Raw genomic sequence first — 20873 nt, forward strand, 5'->3', positions numbered from 1 at the left:
GAAGTTTCTCTCATTCTATTGTGAGCTTTGAAGTTTCTCTCATTCTATTGTGAGCTTTAAAGTTTCTCTCATTCTATTGTGAGCTTTGAAGTTTCTCTCATTCTATAGTGAGCTTTGAAGTTTCTCTCATTCTATTGTGAGCTTTGAAGTTTCTCTCATTCTATTGTGAGCTTTGAAGTTTCTCTCATTCTATTGTGAGCTTTGAAGTTTCTCTCATTCTATTGTGAGCTTTAAAGTTTCTCTCATTCTATTGTGAGCTTTGAAGTTTCTCTCATTCTATAGTGAGCTTTGAAGTTTCTCTCATTCTATTGTGAGCTTTGAAGTTTCTCTCATTCTATTGTGAGCTTTGAAGTTTCTCTCATTCTATAGTGAGCTTTGAAGTTTCTCTCATTCTATTGTGAGCTTTGAAGTTTCTCTCATTCTATTGTGAGCTTTGAAGTTTCTCTCATTCTATTGTGAGCTTTGAAGTTTCTCTCATTCTATTGTGAGCTTTGAAGTTTCTCTCATTCTATTGTGAGCTTTGAAGTTTCTCTCATTCTATTGTGAGCTTTGAAGTTTCTCTCATTCTATTGTGAGCTTTGAAGTTTCTCTCATTCTATTGTGAGCTTTAAAGTTTCTCTCATTCTATAGTGAGCTTTGAAGTTTCTCTCATTCTATAGTGAGCTTTGAAGTTTCTCTCATTCTATAGTGAGCTTTGAAGTTTCTCTCATTCTATTGTGAGCTTTGAAGTTTCTCTCATTCTATTGTGAGCTTTAAAGTTTCTCTCATTCTATTGTGAGCTTTGAAGTTTCTCTCATTCTATTGTGAGCTTTGAAGTTTCTCTCATTCTATAGTGAGCTTTGAAGTTTCTCTCATTCTATAGTGAGCTTTGAAGTTTCTCTCATTCTATAGTGAGCTTTGAAGTTTCTCTCATTCTATTGTGAGCTTTAAAGTTTCTCTCATTCTATTGTGAGCTTTAAAGTTTCTCTCATTCTATTGTGAGCTTTGAAGTTTCTCTCATTCTATTGTGAGCTTTGAAGTTTCTCTCATTCTATTGTGAGCTTTGAAGTTTCTCTCATTCTATAGTGAGCTTTGAAGTTTCTCTCATTCTATTGTGAGCTTTGAAGTTTCTCTCATTCTATTGTGAGCTTTGAAGTTTCTCTCATTCTATTGTGAGCTTTGAAGTTTCTCTCATTCTATTGTGAGCTTTGAAGTTTCTCTCAATCTATTGTGAGCTTTGAAGTTTCTCTCATTCTATTGTGAGCTTTGAAGTTTCTCTCATTCTATTGTGAGCTTTGAAGTTTCTCTCATTCTATTGTGAGCTTTAAAGTTTCTCTCATTCTATAGTGAGCTTTGAAGTTTCTCTCATTCTATTGTGAGCTTTGAAGTTTCTCTCATTCTATTGTGAGCTTTGAAGTTTCTCTCATTCTATTGTGAGCTTTGAAGTTTCTCTCATTCTATTGTGAGCTTTGAAGTTTCTCTCATTCTATTGTGAGCTTTGAAGTTTCTCTCATTCTATTGTGAGCTTTAAAGTTTCTCTCATTCTATTGTGAGCTTTGAAGTTTCTCTCATTCTATTGTGAGCTTTGAAGTTTCTCTCATTCTATTGTGAGCTTTGAAGTTTCTCTCATTCTATTGTGAGCTTTGAAGTTTCTCTCATTCTATTGTGAGCTTTGAAGTTTCTCTCATTCTATTGTGAGCTTTGAAGTTTCTCTCAATCTATAGTGAGCTTTGAAGTTTCTCTCATTCTATCGTGAGCTTTGAAGTTTCTCTCATTCTATTGTGAGCTTTGAAGTTTCTCTCATTCTACTGTGAGCTTTGAAGTTTCTCTCATTCTACTGTGAGCTTTGAAGTTTCTCTCATTCTATTGTGAGCTTTGAAGCTATTGGTTTCAATTAAACAAACTACAAATACTCTTCAGAACAAACCTTTGTATCTGTTGTCCATCTCTTTGTTGATCTCTTTACTTCGCAACCTTTCTTGTTCCCACCTGATAAAAAAACAAGATTGAACAGTTTTCAAGCAAAACTGAAGAGACAATTAACACATTCAACATAACTCAACATCCCCAAAAAATAATCAGAAACCACTCATCTTTCTGATCAACGGCACTCTCTGTCTTTGGCCCCTTACATTTCTTCCCTTCTGCTTTGATATCCACATTATGTACATCTCACTGCATCTATCTTTTAGTTGGATTATCGAGCTACTCTGTGATGATGGCCATCGGGCTGTTTACAAACACAGCAGCCTCAATTTTTTTCTACTTCCATCATGCTATATATTTGTCAACATGTGTCAATCAGAATGTGTCACTCGGTCTGTAACCCTATCCATCACTCTCTGTCCACCTGCTCTGTAATGATTGCCATCTGCCTCTTGATGAGCACGGCCACCTCCCACTTCCTGTTTTCCATCACTCTCATTTTTTGTCTGTAATTGTATCTGTTAATCAGTGTGTTGCCCTGACTGTTACCCTACTTGTCACCCTGTCTGTCTACCTACACTGTAATGATTGCTATCTGCTTGTTAATGACAACAACCACCTCCCATTTCCTGTTTTCCATCAACATAATGCCCTGTCAGTCATAACATCTGTGAGTCAGTTGTCACCCTGTCTGCTACCTTATCTATCAACCTGTCTGTCCACCACCTACTCTGTAATGATTGCCATCTGCCTGTTGATGAGTACAGCCACCTCCCATTTCCTGTTTTCCATCAACATAATGCCCTGTCAGTCATAACATCTGTGAGTCAGTTGTCACCCTGTCTGCTACCTTATCTATCAACCTGTCTGTCCACCACCTACTCTGTAATGATTGCCATCTGCCTGTTGATGAGTACAGCCACCTCCCATTTCCTGTTTTCCATCAACATCATGCCCTGTCAGTCGTAACATCTGTGAGTCAGTTGTCACCCTGTCTGCTACCTTATCTATCAACCTGTCTGTCCACCACCTACTCTGTAATGATTGCCATCTGCCTGTTGATGAGTACAGCCACCTCCCACTTCCTGTTTTCCACCTCCATCATATTCTGTCTGATGCCCATCTGCTCCTGGAAGTTGGCCATCAACTGTTGCCGGAGTCTGTCCATCTCGTCGCGACTGTGCATACTTTCCTCCGCTGAAACAAAACCAAAGGCCACTTTCTCAAATCTCAGTTTCATCTCCATCCTCGGAGTCACCTCCGTCTTCAGAATCAGTACTTTTAGAATCAATAACACACCTGGGACTTTGGCCCACATTAAAAACTTTGGCCATCTGTTCTAAGCCCACCTTGAGCACAGAGCCAGATAAATATCAGCATAAACCAGGAGTAACAATCTCACATTCAACAACACAATCACCCTTCATTGCCCGCAATGGGTTGACTTACATCTAGCCTCGTGGGTCTGTGGGGACGATTCCTTGAGACGGTTCTGATCGGCAATCTTCTTCTGGAGTCGGACAATCTCTTGTCTTAGCTCTGTGATGATGTTGGTGTACTGCACCATGTGATGTGTCACACTGGTCAGGTTTTGTTTTATCTAAACAAGGGGAAAAGAAGGATAATTTAATAATAACTTCAAAGGAAAGCTTAAAAGAAGTTCAATGGGAATACAATACTGATGTTTCTCATTTCAATACCAATTTCACTTTTTTCAAATAAATAATTGAGAAATTTGTCGGTTGCACCACGAAGTGATGCGTTGTGGATAGTTGCAGCACCACCAATTGACGTATCATTTGTCTACGGATGAAACCTCACTTCCTTGTGCACCAAAACTACCCTACGCGTCATTTTGTGGTGAAACCAACAAATTGTACAGAATCTAACATCCTTCAGTGAAACGGTGGCCCCTTTTCACTTATTATGAAGGAGGAAAGAAAGGAGCTGAGTGTACACCCTTTGTCACCTTCATCTTGATGTTCTTGGCTCTGTCTGCATACATTAGGGTGTTACGCGATTCTTCAAACAGAATGCTGGCTGGACTGATGTTGGCAATCATGACTGTCTTGCAGTTCCCACCCAAGGCATCCTGGGAAAAGAGTGACAATGTTGAAAAGCAAAGCAATGATTTATGACTCCAAAGAAGTTCGTTGCCACTTTTACATGACTTCCATGTTATCTATTAGAAAAGTTTTCAATGAAAAGAGAAGCCTTTTCCCACCATCCAGGACAGGTTTCTTGTCGTACAAAATATTACAAACTTAATTTTTGATCGTAGTTGTAAACAAGGCTGATCAGATCTAATAATGCAAACTGTTTGCATTCAATAATACAAATTTGCATGCATTATTAAATACACGACTACCATTCGTTCAATTTCAAATTGTGCTACAGTAATCGCTGCACGAGAAACCTGGCCTTTCTTTTCACCGACATTTGTGAACTTCCTCACACCGCTTAGGAATACTTACATCTGGTACTGACTCAGGCTTACCTTTAAGATCCTCGTCAGCTTGCTGTCTCTGTAATTGACATATTTACCGCCCTCAACCAGCGCGTTGATGCAGTTGCCCAATGCAAGCAGTGATCGATTGATGTGAGCACCCTCTATCATACGCTTGCCACGATTCTTTATAAGAAGTGCAAAAAGGGCACAATTAGGATATTTCAAACAAGGGGGCCTATGTGGCCAAATCATCTTGTTGAATTCACTGGTCCCTGTGATGTCCCACCTGCAACACCCCTGCATATGACATTGGGTCCGAGCAAATGCTATCAAAGCAAGCCAGAGCAACCTGTAAACACAGAACACTCTATGCCTTCACAGGAACACAGTCGAACCTCGTTAACAAGAACACTGTTAATACAAGATTCTGCTTATAACAAGGAAAATTTTTGTTTTGTTTTGTTTTTCATTGTTTTTATTCCAGATAAAGCAAGGTTCCTGTTATAACAAGGTAATTTGCCAAGTCTGAAGGACCTCTTAAAATGAGGCTCGGCTGTAATTCACATTAAGGGAAAAAGTACGATTCAATTAAAGCTACTCTGGAGTCAAAAAGTATCTTTTACACCAGGTCTTCAAGTTCAAAGATGTTGATGTTGACGACCTCACCTTGGTTTGCGAGGCCCTCTCTGACCCAGCCAGGTCGATCATGAAGAGCTTGCCAATGCGGACTTTCTGTGAGGTGGTGCGGATGCGGTCGCGCTCCTTGACAGTGACCTGCAGCACAGCATGGGAGCGGGACGAGGTCTTGTTGGCTGCCGTAGGCTCCTGTGTTCGCTCCTTGTTACCCTCCATCAGCAGTGACATCACCTGCGCAGATATTAAGAAACATAATAAATAGAATAACAATAAACAAGAGTAAAATATTATCCCTGTTGGCCAAGAAAATTTGCAGGTCCTACATATAGGACTACAGAGGACAGATTTTCCATTACATGTATATTGTCATTCACAATTTATTAAAAGCAATCTATGCATCAACTTCCAATCAACTCACGCTCGGGCATCCAAGACCCATATGCAAATTACATAAAATGTAAACAGTTACAAAAGTCAAGGTTAACACCCAACAGAATCTTTGACTTCATCTGCATGTTACCGTAGGGAGAAAAAGACTTTTCTGAGAGATTTCTAATCTTCTTACAGTGTCTACAGTTCAGCGTGAGGGGAGACGGCAGTAAACACTGCTTGAGTTCAATACCATGACTAATACCGAGTCTTGATCTTCAGCACTGCTGACGGTGCAAACTTGCAACGATTACAAGGTGCTCTACAGACTACAGTGTTATTGAGGTTTTGTTTCTTACAAGTTAAAAAATATCACGGATATCAGAAGACTTCCAGAGAAACAAGATTGTTGATTCAGGAGGGTGTCTCTGCAACAGTGAAGCTGGAAAGTGCCATTCAGTGTTTTTCTACATCTAATTATTTGATTTCTGATTTTACTGACAGAGGTGTATAGATGGGGGGGGGGCACCCCCCATATTTAGTTCCAGTCGGCAAGGACAGCTTCAGTCGGCAAACGAATCCAAAATTGGTACATAAATGATATATGTTGGCTGGCCATTTTCTGCACTTTGCAAATTTTACATGACATGAGGTTGGTGAACAAGTTACAAGTCAGCAAACTGACTCTAGCACACCCCCCCCAAAATGCCTTCGCTACGCCCCTGTTTATTGACTATTTGTGCCAACAATCCCAGCATTCACTCCAACAGCTTGCCATATTTCAGAGCCCAATGCCGTCTCTATTACTTTGCAATGCTTGGATTAAACAGAGCATGACGTTGAAGGCTTCAGGAAGATGCCTCCTATAAGTACATGTATGTGAAACCCAGTTGGTAAAATTTCGGGGCTTGTGTAATTTTAAACAGAGACGCCGATGGAGTTATGAATTTTAATGACCCAACAGGGGAGGCTTCCTTTCTGTAAATCGAAACCTCTTGAGAAAAAGGCCTGTCCTTGGCAGAGAGAGAGGGTCATACAGTTGAGAGGAGCCTTGCTGAATAAATGATGGGCCATGTATTCTATGACAAACTGACAGTGTTCCTCCTCATCCACCAGGTGAGCCGACAGTAAAACAACATCCCTCGCTGACAAACAGTGATGGAGCAGATGGATAACCTAGCCGGGGACTTAAATGTCCTCTCCCCTAACCACACACCCACACAGACACGCTGTCAGACACGTTCGCATTTCCAGGAGTAATTCATCACATTCAGCTCTTTAATATGGAGGGGAAAGTGATTGATTGCACTTGTAGAGACGGATCACTTGCGACAAAGTCAGTTTGTTCCGGTAAACGTGATCAACAGTGTTGAAAAAAAAACCTGGCATTGTTTATTTCTCTTTCTCTTTTAAGTTAACATGGTTGAACAGCACTTGGAGATAGGATAATGAAAAGGAAACCTCAGATAACATTCCAGAAGGGGTTTGCTGGTATCCATGAACGTACTCTCTTTCATGAAACGGTTTCATTTTTTTCCCAATTGTAGGAACTTATCTTGTTTGGCCAACAACAAACTGAATAGCAACCTACACGTACATGTACGAGTGACAGTACTCTACATGAAGTGCTACATGGATGACAGTCTTCGAATTAAATTTTTTTTCCACTGACCCACCTGTGACTTTCCACTTACCCATTCCTAAGAACGACTTACCAATTTGTTTGTCGTCAGATTTATAGTCAAAATTATCCGCCATGGCTTTCATTCACACTTATCCAGCAACTTAATACCAGTTTTTGAAATTCACTTACCACTCAGGAAAATCTACTCACCACCGGTAAGTGGTTAAGTGTTAATTTCAAGGCTTGAACATTTGGGCCTTTTGGAGCAAGCAGCTTGCATAGTAACTTTAACAGTACCCGATGGGACAAGTACCAGATGGGACTACAGTACTTGGTATATAGCACGGAAAAAGTATGTTCTAGCCTACTAAAATCTGCCAATTTTTTTTTTTTACCTCTTCGGTTGAGACCGTTGAGACCTCTGAGATACCAGCTACTTGAACATTGCCAGAGGCATCCTCCCGGAGTTCCAGGAAACCGGATGACGGATTGAGAAGGTCCCGGATATTCTCATTATAAATCTGTAGAAGAAAATGTCAAGATGCACACACAATGTCTTTATTTGTTAACCACTTGCTGCCAGGGAGCCCGGTTTCGGGCACGTATTCTTTATATGAACAGCCAAGGTGTCCGAAATCGGACAATGGGAACTGGGCCTTGTAACAAAGACTGTACTCGTAACAAAAGACCAGGCTGCTGGGAATTACCAACATTTTGTCACTGTCACTAGTGGAGGTAATCCAACATTTTTTTGAGACAGTATGCCACAGTGTAAGCGGATTACCACCAGGCACAAAAGCACTCCACCACCCCAGCGATGAGCCACACAGAACTGCTGCACGCTAATCTGGCCCCTATTGAAAAGACGACAGCTGCGCACTGTGCCAGTTTCAGGAAAAGAAAATAACGTAACACTACACAATCTGGGCTCTTTTTACAAGGCAGCAGGCTAGGCCTGGCTGAAATACTCCAGCGTCAATAGATGTTGTCTGTTAGATTGGAGTAGAACCAGATAGTCCTTAGTGTGGGTGTATATGTCCAGTAAATGAAGACATGAATTTTTAAAGAATTTTGAAACCAAAAAAAATAAATAAATACTCAGGCCCGGCAGAATCAATATTTATAAATGCCCCCGGCAGGATGTGGTTAAGATAATTCAATTCAGATGAGCTAGATAGATAGACATCAATAGACAGATGTGGTTCAAAGCCTAAAATCCCGGTGAATGCTGACTTCAATCTTTTTCAAGTTGTATTTTGGAGGATGACATCTCTTTACTATTTATGGGAATTTAAGAGGCACATGATTTTTTTTTGGGGGGGGGTGTTAAAATCTTTTGAGAAAAGCTGCAGACTACATGTACATATACGTGGGAAATGTACAGTACATGGTACTGTGTAGCCTGCTCACATGCTTGATGGGGAGCATGGCATGCAAATGCAAATCTGAGGTATCTGTCCAAGAGCAATGGTAGTTATACCAGGCAAGATATGAGACGGAGGGGTACCCCCCTTACCTGTCCAATCCCTAGACACACTCCAGACTATTGTTACTTAACACATCCCCCCTAGAAGTCTGTAAAGAATTCCTGAGATTCTGATCAAACAATGACCAACACAAAGGCGGGGGGGTTCTCTCCGTCCCATATCTTGCTTCAAATGATGGTAGTCATGGGAATGTATCCAAGAATCTATCACACTGCCTTCTTTGACCATCGAAGAGGTGTATGTACTCTTTAGTCGGGCACAAACTCAACCCAAAGTTTACAACGACTGTCCTTGAAAGGAATGCACTTTGCACTGCTTGGAGAGATGGCACATGCCAAACTTGAGACATTCTTGGAGTTCAATTGAAAATTTACATATACTTGAATATTTTAAAATTGAACATTTAGCGTTTATTGAAAGAGAGTGGAATAGTCTCATTAATATGCTACAAGGTGTTTGAACAATTTTGAAAAGGGCTACAGTAGTGTAACCAAGGGGGCATGGGGGGACAATCCTCCAGGTCCGTGCCCCCCTCTCTGGTATGTCCCCCTCCCCCATAAATACAGAAGGAAAAAATCTGGTGATAGTCCACCTTGGTCAGTGTTTTGGCTGTGGCCAAACCCACTGAGTGCCCCCTCCAGATATTGAGGGTCCTCCAATGCGGCCTGCAAAATGCAACCAAGTTTGACCACTGAAAGACTCCGAGGATCAGACTGACTAAATGTCTCAAATGGGTCTAAATAACAAACACCAAGAAAAATGTATTCATTAAGTAAGAAAAAACCTCCTGTCCTGTTCACATTAGAGGAATGCATACCTCCAGGTAAGACATGGTGACTTTGTAGACAGAGTCTTCGCTTCTAGCATCCATTGCATCAAACAGGTCATTGAGGGCACGGGCCATGATACCGGGCTCATTGTCGGTACCCAGCATCGTGTACGTCTTGCCAGCCCCTGTAAAGGGATAACAACGCAGCCTCTATGTTAACAATGTAAACATGCACACGGGTCTATTATACAGGCCTAACGTTTTAATTCCTCAGGGAACAGCCATTCAATTAAAAGCAAGTTTCCATGTCAAGGATTGGTAGCAGAAGGGGGGAGAGCCAAGGGAGCAGTGGCCCCCTCCCCCCACACACTTTTTTGACTGGGGAGGTCACCCCTCTTTGGGCAGGTCCTGCCATAAGTTGGGGCTTAATGGATTGGTCTATTCATGGCTGATGCCTGATGACGGTCTCACAACTGCTCATCCTCCCACTTTGACAACTGTTCCGCAGCCACTGATGTCAAGCAACCGTAAGTTTCTTTCGCTGTTGAGACAATGAAATGTTAATGATGTTAATGCCGCAGTTGCTGCTGCTGCTGTTGTTAATGAAGCTTCTGTTGTAGATTGCCACTGCTGTTACTGTTGGTGTCGCTCTGGGGCTGCAGGTGACGCTGACCCTGGCTTGTGATTGTTGGTGGCGACTGACAGATTTCCGTCAAATTGGTTTCATTCAAAGAATTCACAACTGTTACGGTACACTTGAATATGTCCTTCGCGAGTAAAAAATGAGGAGGAGTATTTTTTTCCGCGAGCAATCATCTTCCCCCAGGCAACACATTTTGCTTGCAAGACAGCACACAGAATATACACTCCAGTCTCCGTCAAGTGTTAACCCATTTTGAACAGGCACACTGCCATTATGTTGTCATCCCCACACTCTCCATTTATCACAGGTGTGAGGTGCTCATATAACGACTGGATATTGTGGTAATTTTTACCAGCACCTTTAACATGGAAAATGACAGATAAATGAGGACTTCGAAGCGAAGGGTTGACTGTTACTAGGGACGTTTACGAAATGAGTGGCTCAGGCTTAGTCTTCACTGGCTCAAGCCATTTGAGGAGACTCCGACCATGCCAACTGGAACCAGTGAAGCCAAAGATTAAGCCGAAGCCATCCGTTTCGTAAATGCCCTAGGGAACACAATAAAATTCTCTTTACAAAACTCTGTGTGACAATTCAATCAGATATTTCAGGGACAATAGCAAAAAGTAAACAGTGAAAAAGGCCTCTATGGTTATGGGCTTTTTCATATGCTTAAAAACAACGTTTTCAATCATTGTTTTTTTCTTAAAAACACTTTCATTTCACACAATATTTATAGAAGACACGTCAGAGATTAAGTGTCGATAAACTTGAAAATGAGAGGAAAATACTCCCACTGTTTTTGTTCTTGTTCTGTTGTGTACATGTAGTTATTATTTTTAAAACGTTTTCTCCCCTTCGGCCGGCACCCAGTTCCATCTCTTTTTGCAGGAATACATGTACCTTGTTACATGTACATCTGTTGGAACCACTGACTGTGGACCTCTGTCCACAAGTCAGAAACTGAAGACATCAACTGCTCACCTGTCTGCTGGAACCACTGACTGTGGACCTCTGTCCACAAGTCAGAAACTGAGGACATTAAGTGCTTACAGGTCTGCTGGGACCACTGACTGTGGACCTCTGTCCACAAGTCAGAAACTGAAGACATCAACTGCTTACCTGTTGCACCATAAGCAAAGACGGTGGCATTGTAGCCTTGGATGACACTCTGTATCAAGCACTTGGTCGTCTGTAGATAAATCTCCTCCTGTAATACAAGAGAGAACAAAACACACTGCCATAGCTCACTCAAAGAACAATTTCTGGGCATGCAAATAAAAAAAAAAAAATCAAATGTGAAACCAACAGCCTAACTGAACAAACATTTCCAACGTAACAGGTCTATGGGGTTCTTATTGGATCTTGTCCTATTTTCCTGCCAAAAGGGCAAGCTCCCCAAATCTGATAGTGATTACTTGATATACCGGTACATGTGGGCCAAAGAAGCATTGAGCCTCCCTAATAATGCTGTCTGGCATGTGAATATATAATGCATGCAAAGCGGGAATAACTAATGACATTGACTTCACACTGTTTGCCAGTATGTTTGATTATGCAGCATAATTGAGGAGCGAGGTTTAATTCATTGGTATCACCAGTCCTGAGCATATTTACACGATGTGTGAAGCAGTGGTTTACCAGTATCACCCTAAACTCTATGTACATGTACAGTACATGTACATGTTCCAGTGTAATTCCAGAAAATAAAAATCCAAAAGTGTGGCATTTTTGTGTCTCTGTTACATCTGACCTTTGTTATTTGACATGGAAATATCACTGGGATTGATTTCAAATATTATCATTTGTTTGGCAGATAATTTGCATTAATTCGTCACTCGTGGAAATTAGAAAATGTGTTCTGGACTTACAAAATCATATGTCAGATGAAACAGGACATGAAAAAATGGATCCCTTATTTCTGGAATTACCCACATACGGTATAAAGTGACATCTTTGAAGAAGGCACCCTGGAGGTGCTCACATTTTTCGGAAAGGGACAGTACAGAAAGCAAACTACCGGTGACTGCACCTGGATGCCAGGGACTTCTGTAGGGGGCATCCAAGTGCCCCACAGTTACCCCACTGATATTTGAGTGGAGGATAAACACATGAAATTTCCTCATCTGACTGACTAAGTTGGTTGGTATTACTTGGCTCCACATGTATCTAGAGCAAAGTTGTGAGCTAATCTACCGAGAACCAACCCAAAGCAATATACATGTACCAATACACTGCTTGACGATTTTATCTGGTGCCCGGTCTCTGTTAGGCAAACATTTCCAAGGATAAGTAAACTCCTGAGGAACATGCCCCCCCCCCGACCATACATTCGATGTACAGTTGTACTGTCTGGATTATGCCTGCAGTAAACACGAATTCTATTCCAAACTTTCTCGACACAAAATCTTTTTCAATACTGTACGCAGCTTTTGGAAAGCACTTAGCGTGCGTACAACACCAGAACAGCTTGTAAAAATTACACCACAGAAGAGTAAAACCAATTCAAATATACATAAATTCCCAGACAAGGCGTATGGAGTGGGGACAAGGGAATTTGTTCTCTCCTTCGTAGGTGTTGGAAGTGCCACTTACACTTTAGAAATGACGATGGCACCTCCTATGGAGGGTACTTCTTATGTACAGTGTGAAAAAAACAATTTGGATCTTTTTTTTTTCCAAAATGCGCATTTTCTCCCCTTTCCCAAAGCAAAACCTGGAAACAGCACCATAAACGCCCTTCATTAAGGGACTTCCATGTACATGTACATGTACATGTACATGTACATGTACATGTACATGTATGTACAGGTACATGCACACTGTATGGTACATATAGTTGTGTGCATGGGTGAGGCATGCTAATGTGCACCAGCCAAGTTTCCTAACTCAAGAAGTGATTAAATGCTTATATTTTTCTGAAATACATGTACCACAGAAGGTGATGAAATTTGATCCAGTTGTGTATGCACCAGCCTGCAGAAATTTATAAAAACCCCATGGCAAATACCGGTACATGAACAGGTTCCGTATCTACTTTGTGGCAGCCCTTTTTTTCTCCGCAACAACTTAATAATTGATTGCTGCCATTGTCGCCAGTCTTGGAAACAAATTGATGTCCTGGACAATAACTCTGATAGGAACAGGTCCAACACAGCTTGCCAAACAATAACAGAAAAAAATAATAAAGTCAATGCGAGTATATGACCCATTTTTGTTGCAGCTGAGTAATGAAGTGTTCTGTATGGCTGTGTGCTGGTGATGTCCCTGAATAGCATGTAATTGGGTCACCTGTTATTAAATGGACAATAGAACAAAACAATGACAGGGTAAACTGTGAATCTGTATGCACGACACAAACGGATGACCCATATCGCACATCTACCATCTACAGTATACCGGTACGGTGCTGCTATTTTCTGGGGCCAACATGTATGTGTCTGAGTCCTCTGCAGAAGTCGGGTAACATTTTGAGCACAGGTAACCTGATTTGCTAAAATCAAACCTTAATCATGCATGCACACTGCATTGTTTCCCATGATATGCTGAGTAGCAATTCCCTTTTGCTAGATCACTGAACAAATTTGCCAACTCATGAGCTAAGGTGTTTCAATCACGGCCTGCTACCACTGGAGTTGTAAATAACGGATGTCAGGTTCTGAATGGGACCGACAGTCATCGGTGCCATTCGGTGCTCTTGATGACATCATAATTTCTTACCCACAAGCAAAGAATCAGAAAGGAGGTGGAATCACAATTCATTCATTGAAACCACCTGGTCCTCAAAACAAAAAAAAATCTTGAATAATTGACAAAAAGAAAAAACAAGAATGATGAACGAAGTGTAGTGCAATCAGTGGGTGAGATTTCATGACAAAAAAAGGGTGGTCTGGGCTGGACTGGACGTGGATTTGAAGGGTGACTATGCACAATTCACCCACATGTCTGAACAACAAAGCTTTTTGGAAATCTCCACAAATGATAAAACTTTCAAACGTTAAGGTCTTGAATTTCATGACTTTTTTACTTAAAAATCCTTGCCCCTTCAAAACAGGTTGAAAATCTCCCTCCCCAAAATACGACAACAACCACCCTTCAAGTTTTCCAGCATGACAAAGTCAGCCCATATCAACCATTTTCTGCAGAAGGGCCACATAAATTAAATCCCATAAATTAATTTTACCGTCTGACACTAAAAAAAATTGGCAAGTGGCTAAACACTCTTTTAGAATCCAGGCTTTACAATTCATAAATACCAGATGGAGTTCACCCATTCCTACTGGTTGAGAGCCCATTACATGAAAAAGCCTAATTGGTTAAAACAAAAACCAAACAACGCCAGCTAGCAACAAAAGTGGCCCTGAACAACATAATATGTACATGTATTTCTGCTTCTGCGTTGCATTGCATTTTAGTACTTTGGGGGTGATGTCACAATTTCATATCATAGGAGCGAAATTGTTTTCCCCCAAAATGGTTTGGGTTTTGAAGCTCATGGAAATTTGGGATAAGAGAATATCAGGTTTAAAGCCATCGTTGAGTAAATTATAATTTCAAACTACCAAAAAGAGGCAATAAGCAGCAACGATGTGCAGTGTGTGTAATAAACAGGGATAATGATATATTCACACTACCGTAGCATCTCCATCAAAATCCTCATCTGTGAAAACTGTCTTAAAGGGCCACAACCTTTGCTGCTTTGGAATGCTCCAAGACATGCACCTGACAAGAAATATGCACGTTTTTTTAACCCATTAAAATTGGTGTTTTTAACCATAAATCGGAGCAGGCAGCAACGATAAACTGAAAATTCATTTGAGGAGGCTCCATCATCAATATCCGGGTTAAGTTTGGAGCCAGAGAACCCAGCGGCAATCGGGAGCCAACCATAAACACTGGGAGAGGTTCCACATTGTCTGTTGACTGACTGCATCGGCTTAGATGGAGTGTAGTCAAATGATCAATTATTAAAATCTTTTGAGTGGACTGTCAATTTGTATTTATTTTTTTAAAGGAAAAATACATAAATCAAATACAGCCCACTGAGCAGCATATACAGGGTGACCCCCCCAGCAACTTAAAGGAAACATGTACAGGTGTATATTTCAAAACCATTGTCAGAAATTGTTGTTTTTAAGCATCAAACTGAAGCTTGGGATCTTTTCAACACTGACGACTTTATTAAAATTTGATGATGCATGAGATAATCTCAATTTATGTAAACAAGTGCTACTTTTGCTCTGTCCACTGGGATTTACAGCAATGCTACCGCTGTGCTGAAGCTCCATACAGTCGTGGGATCACTGGAAAGACCTGCCAAATGAGCACACTGAACTGAACGGGGCTCTGTTATTTTTAAACCTCTTTCATTTTCCACTAACAAACACAAACAGGACCCTAAAAATGGTTCAAAGTAGTTGACGTTACAGAAGGGGAGTCACCTTGGTGTGTCAGGTCTGCGGTCTGGGTTTGATTTCTCCACTCGGTCCATATGTGGATTCCATGAGTTTTACTAAGAATGTTCCCCTGGGGTTTTCCTCCCAACTCTAAAACTGTAATTGCTTCTCGCTGCCTCCTCTCTACAGGTTTCTTCAGGCTTGAAAGCTACAGTGCCTAAGATGCTTTAGAGGAATCCTCAGTAGGTGTCATTACCAGAAATAATGAACAATCATCATAAAGTAAATACTCTGTATGTAAGATCAGCACATTTTAGTTTTGCAAAGATGCAGATCCTAAGCTTTAATTTGAACACTTAATATGTTGGGAGTAAATTTACTTTTGGGCTAGGTTTTTGCTTTCTTTTTGGGGGGATCATCCTGCATTTTTGTAATACATGTACTAAGCCAAATTTTGCTGTCTGCAATGAAATCAGTTTTTCTTAAAACCCTGTAATTTTGAAAGAAGGAGATTAGTTTCATTGCAAAAAGGGGACACCCTACCATAAAAAACAAGAATGCCAAATCCCTGTATAAACACACAAAGACCAGTGGGCTGTTTTTCATGTACACATGTGCAATGTACATGTATGTACATTGTACATGCATCAATTATGTACTTGATGTGAGAAGAATCAAAAATCAATTCAGAAATGTGAACAACTTTTCTCGAGGTTTTTCCATTTTTAATGTGCCAAAGTGCAGAGTATAAGATTTGGGTGATGGAAGTAAATGAAGGTAAAAAAAAAAGAATAAAAGGAAACAAGTGAAACAAAACAAACAAACAAACAAACACCCTAACAAATAAACAAACAACCCAACACCCCCAACAGGCAACCAAACAAAGAGTTTCTCCATGCTTTACTCATGTTCTAAGGAAATGTGGTAACTTGCTAGCACTGACCTCTCCCCGCACCTTTTGTCCTTCTACCCGGTACACACTTTAAAAAAGCCATTTACAAACATCTGTGCTCAACGGACTCTATTAGTTCATTTAAAGCGATCAGGCCTGATGCATTCTTCTGCAGCCTGGTAATTACTGATCAGCCAAATGCAAGTACAGTGTACATGTAGAACGAGGAATTTGGAGATTAACACTGGCCTAATGAGCCAAATGGTTTGGAACACACTTGCTTTAATATTTCAAAACAGGAGATAGGGAATAAACAAAATTGGTTCATCACAAGAAAAATGAGCACAGGGCTGAGCTTAATTGCCTATCATTCTGTCTATTTTCAACCCACAGTCAAGGTAAATTACACCACAAACTATTGCTTCTTTGATGCCCAATTTTTTTTTTTTACACACTTGGCCATGATCTGTGCAGCCATTTAAGAATGCAACTTTCCTACACGTATGACACCAGGCTTGATGGTGGTTAATTTTAACAGGTTTTCCAACCAAAATAATTTGTATATACATCAGAAAGTCCTTTCATCAGTTAACCAGGCTTTTAAACAGTTTTGGTTGGCCATCACAGTTTTTGAAGATTTCAAAAAATTAATATGAATGTATGAACCTGTAAAAAAAAATTGCCATGTTCAGGTACAGTACGTGTATATTCAGTGCGTCTGGTAGCCATTACATGTACATTTACCAAGACATGAACATACATGTACATGTACTTTGCATTCTGAGCAACTACATACATGTACATGAGGTACATGTACACACCTGTAAATGTACATGTACTTCAATTCAATACATGCCCAGCAGCCTTAGATTTTGCAAGCTTGAAGATTCCTGAAAGTGATATTAGGTAGCTGTGAACAAAAAATCTTGATTTGAAGCATTCGTCACACCAAGCGCACCAAGTTCTCAGTCTCTGTAATAATCTTGGAGTGCAAGGCTGGAACAAAGGCCCACCCTGTCAGCCTGTGCGAGCTCATATGTGGAATTAATATTATCAACTATAAGCACTCTTCCCCCAGGAAGTCCGAAGTTCAAGATGGAGAATTTCCCCACATTGGATATTCTGATCTTCCTCCCTTCACTTGCTTTCTTGTATAGACTGACCAAAGTCTGACACAGCACTTCCTAAGGCAAGGCATACGGGAAACATGCCGGGAAAAAAATTCAGAAAAAAAAAAAAGACAATATAAAAAGTTTATGATGCAATTACGAGTAGTCTCAATAACAATGCCTGCCTACCGCTTTAATTGGTACTGCCCTTCTGTACCACCAGAGTGATAAATATTTACCACGTTGGCATGACAACGCATACATCCTTTGGGACAGAGGGGTTGATCTGTAACATTTATTGCTGGTGTACCGCTCCTACCAGAGACGTCAGGGTATTGATTTTATATTGCTCTCTTACAGCAGGCTTTCTCTGCTCAATAATGCAGACAAGCCGCCACCAGTCAGTACTGTCATTATTACAGTTTTTGTAGGGAGTGGCTCAGTCCAAGACGGTGAAAACCGGACACAGCTTTAATCCCTGACTATGATCCCCAAAACAATGCAGTCCTCAACAGCCGTCAGTGCCAAGGTTTTGTTGATGTTAATAATGATTTTGATGAACCTAAGCCCTCACTGCTCTTATTGCACAAGCATCAAACCACCGTGCCGTCTGTTACAACAAGTCCCCTAGTACTGGCTCCAATGTGACAAGGCATTAGTAATTGCTAAAGTAATAGCTTTTAGGTTTTTTTGTTAAAAGCGCAAATAAAGATTTACCAAACAATGGCTGGAGGATAATATAAAACTGCTGGAAGGTCAGTGGAAAATTCTTTCCCTACATGTATCTTGTCTCTAATGACTTTTTCAGCTACTGAGATGTAATTTTTCCCAGGAACTGTTTTGAGATCTGGTTAAAAAAATCCCACTGCAGTGCACTGTCTGTGAGATATTGTTAGTCAGAAAAAAATTCATGGAAATACATGACCATGATGACTTTTCTTAAAAAAAGACATGTTATATGAGACAAAACTGAAGGGGAGGATGTCATTAGACCCCTGTGGTGTATTTCTATATATATATATATCGTCGGTTTCACCACAAAGTGACGTATTGTGGAGAGTTGCCACACCATGAAGTGACCTATCGTATGTACAATCAAACATTATTTAAATTCTGTGCAAAATTTACATTACAATACATGAACTAGTATTGTGAGTTATCATTACCTTTCCGGTATTTTTTTACTCATTTTCGGGTGGGGGGGTTAGTTCATGTATCTCCCTCCCTATAATGCATTACTGAGACTGAGCATACATTTTGACATAAAATATACTATACAGCACTCTACAACTAAACAATTTCACAACTCTCCCCACTGAAGCTTAAAATCACAAAAATCCTCACAGTGCATGATTTTCACAGATTATATACTTTGTACATGTACAGTAGATACAGGTAAACGTGCCCGTTATGAATTCTTTGATTGTTCCATGACGTACGCAAACAGTGAAGCCAGAGGTTCACAGTGTTGGAGTACGTAGTGAATTCAGCTCAAAAAAGGGGGTTCCTTGCCAAATGCTCGTGGAGTTAATTAGGGTTGAGAGAGTTTCCAAATGCAATGCTTCAGCAGTGATTACCTGGCTGGCCAGTTCGCCGAAGCAGCGGTCAAAGGCGTAGTGCTTCTCCCGCGATCGATTGGCTCGCAGGATGTCATCAGGATCTTCCATGGGATCAAGAAGCACAACAATCTGGAGTTGCACAAAATATAACAAGACTGTTTATAGCACTTGCTACATAAAGTTCATGAAAAAGTTCATAGTTTTATAGTTACCAATTTTTCATTTCGTTTAATAAACTGTGTAACTCTGGAGATGATTACAAATTTGAAGTGTTATCTTTGGTACTTTTTACACCTCAAAATTGAGGATTCCATGAACTAGTACATATGTACCGTACACGTACAGTGTACATGTACAGTACACTGTACTGTACATGTACACATACGTGTACCGGTAAATTTGTCCTGGCCTTTTAAGTTTACCAGAAATGCACACATACATGTACTTTATTTAGTTTTTATTATAGTAAAGGATCTACAAAAACAAACCACAACATCCCCTCCTGGAAAGAAATTACAACATGTACGTCATTTGCATTTATGGTTGGATTTAGAAAGCAACAAATGTTCACTTCGCTACTCCTGCAAGGACTTGCCACTTGTGTGGCGGTAAGGAAGGCACTTTTCCTCCCCCAGGGAAAAAAAAAAGTTGACCAAAAAAAAACAACAGGAGAAAAAGGGGAAGTGCAAGTGCTGGAAGAATAGAGATGAAGGGGGTGAAACCAAACTACAATTGACTCTCTCGCAATTAACATTTTTTTTAATCTGAAGCGTGCTTTGCCCCACTGGAAATTCCCCCTCCCCTTGCAAAATGTGGCTTGCCCCTCCCCCTCCCCCCCAAAAAAAACCTTGGCAATGCCTATACATCCAGAGAAAGGAAAGTATAAATTAGGACTTTGGGAAGTTTTCAGCCATAGGCCTAAATGTCACAGTAATTTGCTCTAACATGCACAGACACCAACACATTTAGAGCCACCCAATACCCATCAGGATAAATACACACATTATTTTGTTCACAGTATCGGGTATCCGTGTCACAGTGTCATTTAAGTTTTTTCTCCTGCAAGGCTCTGATTTTAACAATACCTGCAATGAGCATAGGAGTGAGGGTAAACACATCAGACATAATGGGTGGGTACACACCAAACAACCCACAGCAATGCTTTGACTGAGCAAACAGACTGGCCAAGCAAACACAAAGCAGGCATCAATTGACTCAGGAGAAGGCCATTCTGAATTACTGCCCCACAGTGGGGGGGGGGTTCATTTTAAACAAGTCAAACAAATTTCTTTCACGCATTTTTTTTACTCTCTCCGAAGGTTTGAGTTGGTCTGAAAATCCCTTGAAGAATCTGTGAGTCTTCCTGTTATACTATGGCTCTGTTTTGTACATAGTGTACACGTATTATTTTGTAGAAAAACGTGAAATTCCTGACAGTTTTTGACGATGACATTTTTTTCACGCTGAACATGCTGGAAGAAAATGTATTGTGCAACAGCCTGCAACATCCAGCAAGAACATGTACATTACAATGGACAATGTACCGGCACTGTAGCTGTACCCGGAGGCTGGAGTTAGTCCAATTACTGTGGTACAGAATATGTGGGTAATTCCAGAAATTAGGAGTCCATTTTTTTGTGTGTCCCTGTCACATCTGACACATGATTTTGTAAGCTCAGAACACATTTTCTAATTTCCAAGAGTAATGAATTAATGCAAATTACCTGCCAAACAAATAGTGATAGTTTGAAATCAATTCCGGTGATATTTCTATGTCAAATAACAAAGGTCAGATGCACATGTAACAGGGACACAAAAATGTCACACTTTTGGATCCCTAATTTCTGGAAGTCACCAATGTACTCGTGCAGTGTACTTGTATGGTCACATTTATGTGCTGCATATGTACATGTACATGTGTATGTACATGTACATGTATATATGCATGCGCATGTACTTGTTCAATTAACGGTACGGTCACAGCGGACCACTTATTTGCATTTGCCTGTGTACATCTTGCTAGCAACGGGAAAAT

General features: G+C 40.5%; 1 protein-coding gene across 1 annotated transcript in view; it reads right to left on the reverse strand.

Annotated features, from left to right (window-relative positions):
- kif19 (kinesin family member 19) overlaps positions 1 to 20873 on the reverse strand; it is a 48349-nt gene that overhangs the window by 16430 nt on the left and 11046 nt on the right. Inside the window, exons 3-12 of the mRNA XM_022236824.2 lie at positions 18857 to 18967; positions 11005 to 11092; positions 9288 to 9424; positions 7379 to 7504; positions 5021 to 5221; positions 4403 to 4537; positions 3875 to 3997; positions 3355 to 3505; positions 2940 to 3102; positions 1907 to 1968 (exon numbers count right to left, since the gene is read on the reverse strand). Coding sequence (XP_022092516.2) covers positions 1907 to 1968; positions 2940 to 3102; positions 3355 to 3505; positions 3875 to 3997; positions 4403 to 4537; positions 5021 to 5221; positions 7379 to 7504; positions 9288 to 9424; positions 11005 to 11092; positions 18857 to 18967 — 1297 coding nt within the window. The remainder of the gene's footprint in view (positions 1 to 1906; positions 1969 to 2939; positions 3103 to 3354; positions 3506 to 3874; positions 3998 to 4402; positions 4538 to 5020; positions 5222 to 7378; positions 7505 to 9287; positions 9425 to 11004; positions 11093 to 18856; positions 18968 to 20873) is intronic.

The sequence above is a fragment of the Acanthaster planci genome, linkage group LG07, assembly GCF_054643075.1.
Source record: "Acanthaster planci isolate LZ-2023a linkage group LG07, COTS_SCS, whole genome shotgun sequence".
Taxonomy (NCBI): Eukaryota; Metazoa; Echinodermata; class Asteroidea; order Valvatida; family Acanthasteridae; genus Acanthaster; species Acanthaster planci.